The 14,665-nt window shown below is 39.5% G+C and overlaps 1 protein-coding gene and 1 pseudogene across 2 annotated transcripts in view; one reads left to right on the top strand and one right to left on the bottom strand.

Annotated features, from left to right (window-relative positions):
• The window catches only part of FNDC3A (fibronectin type III domain containing 3A), a 140,667-nt gene that overhangs the window by 35,373 nt on the left and 90,629 nt on the right, over positions 1 to 14,665 (bottom strand). Inside the window, exons 4-5 of the mRNA XM_080926399.1 lie at positions 11,789 to 11,865; positions 3,632 to 3,869 (exon numbers count right to left, since the gene is read on the bottom strand). Of these exons, the coding sequence (XP_080782525.1) occupies positions 3,632 to 3,869; positions 11,789 to 11,865 (315 nt within the window). The remainder of the gene's footprint in view (positions 1 to 3,631; positions 3,870 to 11,788; positions 11,866 to 14,665) is intronic.
• On the top strand, positions 350 to 1,279 carry LOC308427999 (large ribosomal subunit protein mL44-like; annotated as a pseudogene). Its single transcript has one exon. The product of its transcript is annotated as a large ribosomal subunit protein mL44-like (transcript).

Here is a 14,665-nt window from a genome sequence, read left to right as displayed (position 1 = left end):
AAAATTCTTGAAATGAATATTATAAGGACATACAGAATTCACTCTTCATATGAGCCAGCAAAGCCTTCAGAAAGAAACAAAGGAGTGTATTTCCATGACCTTGGGTTTGGTAATAATTATTAGAAAAGATATAAACAATATAAACAAAGCAAAACAAACATCAAAGTTAGGACCTTTTCTCTATCAAGAGATATCACAGGGAAAGTGAAAAGAGTGTACTGTGGGGCGGGGGTGCCCACAAACCATGGATTTGGTAACATAACAATAAAATGCCAATTCTACTAAAACTGAGTATTTATGACACCGATCTGGCTGACTTCCTTCCCCTCTCCACTGCCTTGTTCTTGCCATGGCTTTTGCCGTACTCCGGCTGCTGCTGCAGGGCCCTCGCTACCCCTTGGCTCCGGCCACCTGCACGCTGGTTCCTCAGTTTGGTGACTGAAGGGATTCTGTGCTGCCTTCTGCTTCCAGAAGAAGCTGGAGCAATGGCACCTGCTAAACTGCCCGATGCCCAGGCGATGCTCAGAGAAGCCAAGCTGGGATTACCATGCAGAGCTACAAGTCTTTGGGTCTCGGTTACAGGAAACCTTTTCGTTGGACCTTCTCAAAACTGCATTTGTCAATAGCTGCTACATCTTCGCCTAAAGCGAAGAGACGAAATGTCAGAACCATGGCACAGGTAAAGAAGCTGCTCTTCTGAATCTTAAGGGCAATCAAGAACTGTTTGAAAAGGGCTGTCTTTTTCACATTGGTGCCTCACACAGTTTCTTGAAGATGAGTTCCCAGACTTGTCCACCGAAGGCATCGAGAGCCTAGTTAAGTTTCTTACTAGTGAGGCAGCTGTCTGTCTGTAACTGGGCTGTGGAGCAGTTGACCCTCAGTGCAGACTTTCCTGTACCCCTGCCCGTATTTTGTCAGATTTTCTTCAGTGATTGGAGCCCTGCTCCAGAGCAGTGGCCCTGAAAGGGCTGCACTGTTCGTCAGGGACTTCTTCGTTACGCAAATGATGGGGAAAGAGCTCTTAGAGATGTGGACCACTGTAAATCGAGTAGAAGAGTTGAAGATGAGAAACATTTCAGCTCCTGAGTCTAGACTTACCAGGCAATCTGGAAGCACAACTGCTTTGCCTTTATATTTTGTTGGCTTATACTACAACAAAAAGTTGATTGCAGAGGGACCTGGGGAAACTGTCGCAGAGGAAGAAGCTGCACGAGCGGCCCTCAGGAAGCTCTATGGCTTCACGGAGAACAGGCAGCCCTGTGACAGCATTGCCAGCTAGGCAGCAAGGGGGGGTGACATCATCATTGCTGAGCGTAGCAGTGAGACAGTGCCAGAGGCGAACGGCTCAGAATATGGGACAATGTCCCATTGACCTTACTGTGCCCCTACAACCAAACAGGTGTTAACTGGGTGGTGGATATTGTTTCTTGTTTTTCTTCCATACTGGTTTATTACTATGCATAATTTATAGAGCTAGATGTGTTTTATTCCCTCCAACTTTGAAGTATAAATACATGCCAGATGTGAAGCTCGTTGTAATATGAATAAAAAGATATTCTTTGGAAAAAAAAGAATATATAGCCAATGAGCATCAACAAAATAAAAGGAAATCAAAACAAAAAATAAGATAAAATTCACAAGCAACAAGATGATTATGAAAGTACATTTTAGCAAGGTTGTGGAAAACTAAAACCCTCATACACTGTTGGTAGGGATAGAAAATGGAGAAACCAGTGAGCAGACAGGGTGGCAGGTGCTATTCACACATGCCCCAGCCCTTCTACTCAAAATTGTAAAATATGCTGGCATTGAGATCGGTATGTTTGCAATAGCATCAATTCACAGTCAGTTAAAGTATCAAATGTCATCAACTAATGAATGGATGGTGCAAAGTGTGATGTGCACACAAGTCTAAACTCAACTGCAAAGCTGATGAGATGCCACTGCATGTCACCAGATAGACGAATCTCAAGTTAAAAACCCAGGCAAAAAATATCATATCTTATATAAATATTATAAATGCTGCACATACATAAATTGCTATATGCATACTAGTGAGAAGTCTGGAACACGAAAACACACAGACAGAAAGCAACTAAAGGGCTGGGGCCAGAGAAGAAATCAGGACAGACTACTTGACAGGTCGAAGAGTTTTCCCTGGGATGGCAGAAATGGCTTAGAATTACAAATCCCTAATCTAAAAATCTGAAATGTCCCCAAGTCTGGAGCTTCAAGTGCTGATAAAATACAAATATAAAAACACCACACCTGAGTGGTGATGGGCTGTGCAAAATTATTAAATAGTATATAAAAATTATCATCAGGGTATGTGTATAAGGAGGTTTGTGTTACAATTCCTTACATCCCAGTCCTAAGATATCTTGTGTATTAGTGTACATGTGCTTGGAAACACTTCAGATAAAGAATAACCTGTAGAGAAAAAATATAAATAAATTCTATTCTTTGTAGAATACAAGTAAAAAAAATTACACTGAAATGTACAGCTACAAATGGCTAACGTTATATAAGAAGCACACTTAGTACCCCCTTTTAAAATGCAGTCTGGCTACACAAATGCATTTACATTTCATCCATTCAAGATAAAATCAGAGTGCCCATGGAGAAAATAAAGACTATGTTGTAACAGAGTAGATCTGAGAGAACTAAAACCACAACAGCTAAGCAACGTGACCTTTAAGAGACAATCATTCTGAACCCCAGCCCCTTCTTCTGTATCTTGGGAATGTTACTGGGAAATGATATGAGCTAATGTATTCATAAGAACACTGTATAGTGAAGTCCAATCTGCAACAGTCTGGCTAACAATGAAACATTCCTTTGGTCCCGTTCTGAGAATCAAGACAGCATGTGACTGGAAAGTTTACTGGCAAAAAACCCAGCACCATCAGCTCCTCAGCCCTGGTATCACATTCCCTAACAGAGAACCTTGAAGGTGACACTTGTCCTCTCCCACCCCTAGCTGGAGGGGCATTTGTGCCCTTTCACCTTCCTTTAGAACACTGAAGTGTGACTGTGCACATTTTTACTTACTACCTAGACATGGTGCTACACAGCTCTTATTGAGGCTGTTGTAGGAATGTTCTGACCACAGAACAGGAAGGAGTATCAGAAAAGGAGATTCTCATAGAAGAAACTTGAGCTACAAACAAGTAAAAAGGCATTGTTTAAAGTCATAGCAAAGAAAAAGATTATTGAGTTGTGTATGTGCACATGTGAGCGTGTTAGTCTTATCTTTTCAGCAATGTATTAACTGAAGGCAACTTTGAGCTTCTCAATTTCTCAAAGAATCCACCAACTTTTTGTAGTCACATCACAGCCTTTCAGGTTTAAAAGAAGCTAAAGGTTTAAAAACCTCCTTAGAGGAGACCTGTCATCAAACATGACCCTGCTAAATATTCTGTCTGATGTAAATTACATTCTGATTTTGTTTACCTGTTTGCTGGAGACCTGTAGCATCATGAAGACAAAGTTCCTAAATAGTGCTTAGGCAACAGAAACACACTGTGCTATCATTACCATGGGTAGTTTCCTTTCTATGACATGAAGCAAGCATCTCTTATGTCCAAGTGAGGGACGGCCACAGCAAGGCAGGGATGTTTGAAGATCTTACCTACATCTGCATATACTTGTGAAGACTGATACTGTGGCAGATACTGTGTGGCCATGTCGCCAGCTCCAGTCACTGGTGAGTACATATGGCGTGGTGGAGGGGGCATCATGGTTGGGACGGGAATGAAACCAGGAAGAGGAGGATGTGGGGAGCGGTGGATAACTGTGTGGCCACCAGGATGAAACTCTGGTGATTGCGGAACCACAACGACTCTCCGAACACCATTGTCTTCAATAACCTATAAGATGAACACCAGGTTACAAGTCTCTTCGAAAGGAAAAAAGCAATTCTCTCCAAATATACTTGAGTAAAAACATGTGCACTATTAAGATTCAAAAGACTGAGAATAACCATAAAAAAAATTTACTCAACATCTTAGGGACTAAATCAGCACAAAACAACAAAGCAGTTCTTGCTGTACAACATGTTATCTAAAGCAGATCTTAAAATACCAATGAGATAACTATACTCTGAATGAACAATGAGCTAGGATACTGGGTATTTTAGATACATTTGGTGGTTTGGGCATAATGGGGCCAAGAATTTCATTTTCTATATCTTAACTGATGGTGGATCAAAAACAAGCTGTAAGAAGACTAAAGAACACCAGCTATTTTAGGTCCAAACTAATAAAAGTATTTGTGGCACTGCACCTTAAAATTCTATTTCCCCCTTTCTAGAACTCAGCAGGGTGTGGTGCTGTATACTTGAAATCCCACTACCCAGAGGCTGAGGCAACAGGATCCTAGCGTTCCATACCAGTCTGGTCTACATAGTAATATTCTATCTGAAGAAACAAACAAACCAAAAAAAAAAAAAAGCTCCCTACCCTATACTGCCATATTACAACTCTGAGAATCAATTCTTTAAAAAATAAATCCCTTTTGGTTTTCACAGGACCTTCTAGAATGTGAAGAATATAGGACAAACAGGAATGCCTAAAAAGTATAAGATTTTTAATCTCAAAATTAGGAATCCTTCTATAATAAATGGTTAATAATATACCCAGCACTTCAGAAAGACAGAAAAATTATTATACGGGAGTGCTCATTTAAAAACAAAGCTGTTTATATTTAAAAATAGCAAGTCTTATGTAATATTTATGTGGATACAGATGAACCTGAGTTACTTTCTACTGAAGTGTGAGAGGATCCCTGGACAACACTGGACTGGAATACTAAATGGTTTCGCTATTTATATGTAATATATTTAGCATATATATTACACAATGCAGGGTATTTCTATGTACTGCTGAGAGTCTTTACTGTATTCTTCCAGGGAAATGAATGCCTCAAATCTTCAGGCAAACGTACAACATGGAAGCAGATGTATCTGGAACCCAGTTTGCAGGGAGTCTGGAGTGGCATACACCTTTTTAGCCTCAATCCTAAGAGAACGCACATTAGCAAGATCTTGAAACAGACTCTAAACTAGAACCCAATAATCTGCCATGACAGCACTCCTACTATTATCCTTCTCATTCCTAACTCCTAGAAGACAATTCACCCTGAAAGGATTTTTAGTTCTCAGTACTATTCCAATTACCTTTCTACTTTGTGTCTTTGTGTGGTATGCACGCTCTCATGTATGAAAGGGTGAAGGTATATGTATGTGCACGACTCTCTGTGGAGGCCTGAAGTTAATGTCAGGGATCCTAATTATTCTTCCATCTTATTGTTTTGAGGCAGGTTCTCTTAATCAAATGCAAAGCTAGCTGACCACCCAGTCCTATTAGCCAGCCGCCCCTGCTTCTGCATTCCCAGGCATTCACGTGGTTCAGACCTCCTGCTTCTGAGCCAAGTGCCAAGGAGCCATCAGCACAGCAGTTGTCAGCCTTTCTAATCTTTTTCTTCTCAGCAAATCCTACGCTCTAGTTGCAGTGAGGATGGTCTTGATGATGGCTTGTCATTCAACATCTTGTCCTTCTGTTGAGATTATTTTCCTTTTCTTTTTGTTTTCTCTTAATCTAAAACCAGATGGATCCTGTCATTATCTCTCCCAGTTAAAAAAGATTTTTGAGCCAAAGAAAGAATGGACAATTTAAGAGAATTTTGTGATATAACCTAGAGTTTTCTGATCCAGAGTTTGCTGTGCCCTCTAGAGAGCATTTGGTTGTATCTGGAGACATTTTGGGGGTTTTAGTAGAGAGGTCAGGAATGTTAATTGTCTTATAACACAGGGGATGAACCCGAAGTAAAAATTACCCAGAGTAAATGTTTACAGAAGCAGGTCTAGAAATCTTGATACAGCCTTCTATTTGATAGGATTATTTTGGCTGCTGAATTGAGAATAGAAATATGAAGGACAAAAGCAAAGAAACTTCTGAAAGCCACTACTGTCATCTAGGCAAAAGCTGATAGGGCTACTGTGGGCTACAGTTGGCTGGGTCTGGGTGAAGGCAGAAGAGGTTTTGAAGTGCCCCACATACACATGCATTTAAAAGCAAAAACTTAGTTGACAATTCCATGTGGGAAGAGAGAATAAGACTGAACTCACTAACTGTGATAAGCAAGGCTGGGTAGAACAAGTTAAGAGTTTATGGGGTTTAGCATTCAGAGTTTTAAAAAGGATTAAAGGGTAAGAATTTTATAAATTTCTAAGACATCTAAGTGGAAATGTTTAGTAGACTGGTAAGAACCAGTTTGCACTTCCAGAAAGATCAAAGGACAGCCTGCACAGCAGGAAGAAACCACAATTCTTTTGTGGAGTTAAGTTTATTAAGAGGGAAAGCTCAACCTGTAAAAAGCTAATAAATAGGTCGTGTAGATGGACAATAAGAATTGACCACTGATTTAGCTAACGGGTTAGAAAACTGTGACCCCATGAAAACAGTTTTGGAAAATTCAGGGAAAACTGGCTGGAGTGGAAGTGGAGAGAATTAGAGCTCACAGCATGATTTTGGAAGTCTTGCAAAGGGAAATACAGAACAACGTTATGGCTGCTAAGAACAGTGGACTGGAGACATTTTATTTGTTTTTCACTATTCATTGCAAATTATTTAATTCATATAACAATACTGTAAACTAGATACTATTATCCCTATTTTAGATGGAGAAATTCAGGCATATAGATGTTAAATAAATTGCCCAGGGCCATACAGGTAGCACTATAGAGGAACTAATGTTAGAATTCAGGCAGTTTGACTCTAATTCGATATTCCTCCTAAGTCTGAGGATAAGCAGAGGATAGTGGAGAGTCACTACTACAATGGTTTGCAGCTTTAGTTTTGATCAATGTGAGAAGTTCTGTGGATGGTGGAATATGAACATAGTTGGTGTCACTGAGTTCTACGTCTAAAAATTGTTAAGTTGGTAAAATATGTGCTATGTGTTTTTTACTACAATTACAAAAGCAAAACTATAACAGCAGAAATGACATTGAGAAACACAAACCAAAAAACCAACATAAAAGCAACAAAGATCTGGACCGGAAAAAAGAACACAGACCACTTCAGCACTTCAGAGCAAGGCCTAGACACCTCAAAACTGCCTTAGGTCTCCAGAGGCCTAGCTGCTAAGAAACAGCCAGCCCGTAGACCCTGAACTTCATACCAGCTGGTCCTCTGGCTGTGAGGAGTAAAGGAAAAGCAGTAAGGTAAGTTAGATTGTTAATAAAAATTAAAATGCAGAAAAGCAATTCCTTAACTACAGGTACTGTCTAATCTTAATCAGGCAAAGCCTTATTTCTTCCATTAAAGCAGAAGGGTTGTGCTCAGTATTTGGTATTTTATACTGCAATTTGTGCTTTCCTGTCCTCAGTGACCAGTCTAAGGTCAATCTGCTTTGTTTTGTTTCATTACTGGAAATAGTATTTTTTAAAAATACTGCATTTTTTAAAAAAAAGAAGTGATGTGTGTGATTAGTAATAGTAACTCTTAGTTCAATAGAAAGTTCATGCCTCCTTTTCACTCATCCCCACACTGACTCTTAGGTGACTTCCTCTACTCTTTGCTTCCTTCCCAGACTTGATAAGCTCCCCATCTTGAAGTTTTAAATAATATTAGTACCTGAGCACTCTGCCAGGAAATTCCTATTTTCTGACACCCAAGTGCTTATACATGCACACATGCGCGCACACACACACACCAACAAGTTAGCACACAGCCTCCACCCTCTAGTCCTCATCTGAACTCCTGTAAGTTTTCTTCTAGTCTTTCCAGACCCCTGCTCTCCCCTTCTGGCTATTTTCCAAAGACAACATAGGGATCTGCTAGGATGCAGAAGCTTTGAAGAATGTACTGATTCACTGCTGACTGCTGACATAATATAAACTTAAAAAGCAAGCACAACTTAAAGGAGTAAGTTGAAACGTATAATTACGCTAACATGGGTCTTTCCCCTACTTTACAAAATCTCCAATCCTACAGGAGCCCTCTCATTGGTATCACCATCTCCATGGCACTAAAACAGACAAAAAGATTAGTGGCTAAGGGGGAGCTGCTTTATATCCCAGGCTAACCTTGAACCTGGACACCCTGTTTCTACCTCTCAAGCCCTGAATTAGTTATGAGATACTATGTCTGGCTCAAGACTTTATGCATGTAGAGGTCAGTGGCTGACATGAGAGGTCTTCCTTAACAGATAGATGGCTACTCCATTTCCTAAAGTAAATTCTTTCACTAAGGCAGTGTTCTCCAGTTCTTTTAGTCTAACTACTCAGCTTGTGCTGGGCAGTCTTCTGTGTCTGTCTTCATTCAGTGCTGGAATCACACCTCACCCCTCCTAGTTATTTTTTATGAAGCTGCTAGGGGATTTAAGTCTGGTCCCCAGCCAGTCCTCAAGCACCTCAACTACATGCCATCTGGTATCCCAAGAAGAATGTTTTGATGATACCATCCAGGAGTTACAGTTAGGTATTTTATAAACTTTTCAGTAAGTCATTAACTTCATTACTAAAATATTAATTTATTCCCTGTTGCAATAAAAGGTTCTTAAGAAATAAGTTCATATTTGTCCATGAGTTGTGATTTCTTCTGTTGTCACCATTTGCTTTGTTAAACTTTACAATTTTCTTACTTTTTTCCCCTTTTGGTGTCTTAACTTCTTTGGCAAATATTTCTGCCTCTGAGTTGTGTGTCAGTCTCTTACAGCTTCCCTTTCTGCTTAAGGAGTATTAACAGCTTATTATTACACCCAAGAGAAAGGGCAGGCTCCAGAGCTTATCAATAGGAAAGGTATATCATGGTCTCGGCCTACAGACCTCAATGCATCTTTTCTAAGCAGCCTGTCTGTCTTGAAGCTTTCTTCCTGCTTCTTAGGGCAAACATACTAGAAATCTAAGAACGGAGGTTGCTCACAGTGTAAGGTGCTATAGGAGACTAGCTAGTGCTCTATATAAGTGCTGCTTCAAGCCTGACAACCCAGACAGTCTGCATCCTCTTAGGGCCACACATGTACCTTGATCTTTCCTTCCACTCTTGGTTTCTTCATGTGCTACCATTATGCTCCTGTCAGGTTTTGGACAATGTGTCAAGTGCTTAGCTGTGAGTACAATGTGGATTGTATTAATGTTTTCTAGCATTAGAAATTATGTGTCATTGAACTGGGGCATGTTAACTGGAGACAATGAGAACCTGAGCATATAGTCTCACTGTATAATTACAATGTTTCAAAAGTCTGTATTTTTTATCTTTGGATTATCTCATAAATATACTTCAAAATAATAAATTTCCTAGAGACAATCTTAATTCTTAAAATTAAGATAATAGTAATAAACTCACTAGCTTCTCACAATCCTTCCACAAAGATTACTATTAAAACTTATCAATTCGTTTGACAAATATTTGTGGAAACCTACTATGTTTGAATACAAGAATGTAAAATTAATTAAAAGGAACCGAAGAACTCGTGGAAATTAACAGAAGCCTTAGTTTCTCTCTATCTATGGAGTTAGAACCTAAATCAAAGGTAATGGATTGACTTCTAAGTGTTTACTATGCTATCTGTTTGGTATTGAGGATACAGTAACTGGGTAACTTTGGCCTCACTCTTTGTATTCCGGTTCTATGAGCCTCCATGCTGCTCCTAGGTATGGGATATACCGGCATTGAAGGTCATCTACAATGGCAGTTCCTGTTTCTAGAACCAGTTTTCACACAATAAAGGCAAGGCAAATGCCTACCTTTCTTTAGACTCAGCTTAACATCTTCCCCAGGACCTGCTCTGCTATGCTGTCACGGAACTAAACCCAATTCAGCTCGATGCTAACGTCTGCCTTTGCTCTCCTGGTAATAGACTTATCTGTCCACTGACTATACTTTTTGTTTGGTTCTTCCTGAAAGAGACTCTGTAACCTTTAGAGGGAGGTAGAGTCTTGCCTCTTTTCATTCTCAAGGATGGCTGGTGAACACCACTACATATCTGTAGAACACTGTTGTATATAAGAACTAGTAAACATTACCTTCCTAAGAAAGAAAATTAATCAACAAACTGATAAACACGGTTATGCCAATAAAGGTGACTAAAGGGTTGAAAAATCTGCTTCTTCATTTATGATTGAGTAAAATGAGAAGCTTGAGAGTTGTTATAAAAACAAAGTACTGTAAGAGGACAGAATAAGCTTGGCACAGGGATTCATCCTTCTAATTCCAGCACTAGGTAGTGTGAACTCAAGGCCAGTCTAGCTACACAGTGAAAACCTATAAAACAGAAAAGTCAAAATAAGACCCCCCCCAAAAAAACCAACCACTACCACCACCAACAAAATCTCAACCACCCAAACCTCTACAACTCTGTAACTGTCCCACTCATCACAGTTTGGCAATGGTAATACTCAGTAAATGTTTGAACTCAATCATGCTTGAGGACGGTCTCTGTATAAGTGAACGAAGTTCAGAGGAAGAGCACCAGAACAGAGGAAATAACAGACGTTATGCCAACAAAATCTGGAGTAAATCACATCAATGCTTTCTAAATTTTAAAGATCATGGATCAGGTACAGGTCTGGGATATAGCAGTGAGCAAGTGAGTTAAACCTACATGTAGAATGGGAACTATAGTAAATGAAGGGCTCAGTGCATGTAAGTAGTGACAGTGACCAGAGGCTAAGATATAAAGATATATATATATATAATCTTGTGTCTTCATTGAATTACAAGGAAGGCACACAGAGTCAAGAAAGATGATATGCACAAAACCCAACAGCCAGCAAAGGTTTGAGATAAAGAACCCAGCTTTTCTGACTATTCCAGGCAACATATATCCCCCCACACTAATTTTTGCTGTCACAGAGGTATGTTTCATAATCTAAACAAGAATCTACCCACAATAGCCTACGGAGATTCTGCTATAGTCAGGGAGGAAGTAAGACATGGTCTGAAGAGCACCTAAATGCAAACTTGCTGTTTAGAAGACTATAAGTATTCCCTAATAGGGATCTGATGCAACAAGCCCTGAGCACAAGGAATCTCAGTAGTGAAAAACTACTTATTTAATTTCATTAGCCTGCATATCCAACCTAGCTATACTTAATTCTTTAAATTGGCAATTCATGTTAGGTTATGGTACAGATGGCACTGATCTCAGTCTCAGGGCTACAGGGAATGGCTATAGTGTAGACAGCAATGGCATCCCTCAGTCCTCAGGGTTACAGAAGGGCTTCAGTGTGGATTACAGGAATTTCCTCAGTCTCAGGCTTGTGAGGCAGGTATAACATCGGACACATGCAATCCAGTCTCTCAGAAGGCAGAAGACGGTAGGTCTGAGGTTAGCCTGGGCAATAAGGAGAGATGGAAGCAAATTCTATTTCCCACAATGTGTCCACATGATTACTGGCAGCACCAAAGGCTGTTCTATAGAACAAGGCTGGAATTCCTGTCCAGGTTTACTTAAAGTCAGTCATCTGAAGAGCTATGTGCAGGCAATTTAGCTATACAATTTGCATATTCAAGGAGACAAAATACGAAAATTTCTTTTGGAATTTAGTGCCCAAAGGTAGCTGAGTGGTGAATATTACCAATTTATTCTTCCCTCCTTTCAAAATATAGTAAAAGATCTGACATGGACTTAGAGGAGCTACTCCTCTGGATAACAGTCAGATCTTTAACAGCGTATTTTCACCAGAATCAGTGTCAAGGAGAGTAACATTATCTATTGACCTACATATCTCCCTATTTATCTATCTACACATACACATATAAATACAACACAAAAAGCATACCTGTGGGGCATATCCAGGAGGCACATAAATAGGAGGCACGGAACCATTTGGGGACATCATTGGAACCTGAGCAGGACCTAAATGGGTTACAGAAATGACGCAACAATCCATCAGTGCTTAGCAAGGTAAGGCAGAGAACAATATGACACTTCACCTGAGCTAAATGTTAAGCTAACAGTGCTGTAATCTTATACTATGCAAAGAAATTAAGATTACTGAGTTTTTGTTTTATGTAACATTTTAATATAAAAAGTTACACATAATATGTATATATAAGTTTTTATGTAATTTACTTTATGAAGTGTATGTATTATCTTTAAGTACAGCTCCATTTCTTAAACTTATGGGTAAGACCTAAAACCTAAGATTTACAGGCTTTCTAACGTAAATACCTAGTCAGTTTATAATCTTAAATCATTATTTACTGTGCAAATACCCCATGTGACTCTAATGATTGTGCAAGTAGGAAAATCAAACTGAACTTTGTGTTTAAAAAAAAATCAATCAGAAATGAAAAAGGACCGACCCCCCCCCACACACACACAAGGACAGTAAGGTCTTCGAAGGGTTCCATACGGATTAAGAATCTGTGCAGTGTAGAACAGTTGGAAGAATGTGCATATGCATTTACCCTGAGCAAACTTTGCTTTCCCTGAGCACAGAAACATCCTAAGCAACGGGGACTTCACTTGCACTATGCCTTTCACTTTTATGGTGTCATTTTTCCAGATAACATTTATAAATGTGATCTTATTCTCTCTTCACCTTGCTAAGAATAAAACAAGTACTCTTGAAGTTTTATCCTTTCTAGAACTAAACCTCACTTCCTTTAAATAACTTTTTAGAAAAATACCTTATTTGGCTTTTTTCTACCGGTAACTTTAGAATGCAGTATACCATATGCTCCAGTTTTTAATCATTTGAAAGAAATATATATGAGAAATTATCTTTTCTAACGTATCAGATCGGGTAAAAAATTTCTGGGGAGAATGAGGGGGGTGGTGATCTCTTTTACATGCAGAAAATCCACAGGTGGAGTGAATGGTACCACAGGTTAGGGCCATTGTGATGGAAAAGTAAGCAGGCCCCGGCAAAACTACATTCCATCCTTTCTAGGGGGTGGGGGAGGGGAGGTCAGAGCAACCAGGGTGGATAGGGGGCTGTAAAGAAAGAGAAAGGAAAATGTTAAGAGCTTTGATTAGAAAAGTACTAAATCATGGCAGATAAGGGGAACTGAAGAGAAAGGGGAGAAAGAAGAAGAGAAGACAAGAGAGAAGCAGGAAGTGAGGAAAGAGATGAAAGAACAGGGAGGGAGAGCAGGGCTGAAGAAGTTGCTAGAAAGCAAGCAGACGGAGTGCAGACTTCAGTACACTGTATTACCTACACAAATGTTAGCCACACTCCTGTCCAAAAGAAACCTGGCAAATGCATGGAGCTGGGGTGCTCAGGCCTGGCCAGCAAGTGCTCTACAGCCCCGAAGTGAATGAAGGTCTTCTGACTATTTCCTTAAAACTGTATTGATTTTACAGAGTGTTTCGCCTTCATTTGTGCTTGTCCATGTGCCTGGTGCCTGTGCAGGTCAGAAGAGAGTGTTGGATGCCCTGGAACTGCAGTTATGGATGGTTGTGAACCACCATGTGGACGCTAGAAACTGAACCCAGGTCATCTGTAAGAGCAAGTGCTTTTAAATCCCGAGTCACCTCCAGCCCCTTTAAGTATTATCTTAATCATAACTCATAAACACTAATACTATGAGCTACACTTTTAACGTTTTTCTCTTTATAATCATTTAATCAAGCAACTATATTTAACATTACCATTTTCCAGACAGAAAATGAGGCAGAGGGAACTTAAGTGCCCAAGTGGTACCGCTGGGACTTACAAAGCTAACAGTTTCATTTCTCAGGAACACTGAAATGCTCCTCACTGTCAGTAACTGCTATGAGTCAGTAGGTCTTGCCTCTAAGGAAATTAAGGCTACCTTGTTTCTATTTCCTTGAAAAACACAACAGAAAGCAGAACACAATTCTAAATTTAAGTAAATATTACCTATGAGTTTGATAAATAGCACTTATGAGAGCCTCTTTAAAATCTCTACACAGAAAGGCTTCATTCAAAACACATTTCTGCTCTCTGGAGAAAGGGGAACAGTTGTGCACTAATGGCCATTTTTATTCATTAATGAATTCACATAAACCAGTAAACTGAGAACCAGAGATTTTATTGACAATTGTATTTTTATTTTTTTTACTTAGTAGAAGAAATTAATACTCACTGAGCTCTGACTATGTACTAAGCTTATACTTCAGGCCCTCTGCACCAACTGCAAAGTTTAATGTCATTAATTTTAGACAGGGATTGATGAAGACAGTATGCAAACGAAAGAAAGCAGAAAGGCATCTTCAAAAAACGAAACTGTTCTTTAATGAAAACAAACTGGTGTTTTGTTTCTCTGTGGCTGCTAGTGCAGCAACTTCCAGGTGATGCAACCACAGCTCCTATCTCAGCCTCCACAGTGCAGGCATGTGCCACTGTACTCCGCTCATTCTTTGATAGATCTCGGAACAATTCATCATTTAGTTTCACAAAAGACTTCTTTATGACGTGATCACTTTGACTACTTAAGTACTTTTTTTTTTTTTTTTTTTTTTTTTTTTTTGGAAAGTAGAAATGTCACATAGTTAGATTTTAAAAAGGCAATTTATCAGTGCTATAAATACTGGTGGGATATATTTAACATTGACCACAAACCTGCCACACCCCCAATACATAAACAGCAAACACCAGTACTGATACTCAGAACCACAATGCTGGCAACACCATTTTACTTGCCCTGTGTCCATAGTAACAGAACTCTAAAACCCCTGCACACTTATT

This window comes from Micromys minutus (assembly GCF_963924665.1).
Source record: "Micromys minutus genome assembly, chromosome: 12".
Lineage (NCBI taxonomy): Eukaryota > Metazoa > Chordata > Mammalia > Rodentia > Muridae > Micromys > Micromys minutus.
The sequence above is the reverse complement of the archived record's forward strand: the minus strand, read 5'-3'. Positions and strand labels throughout refer to the sequence as shown.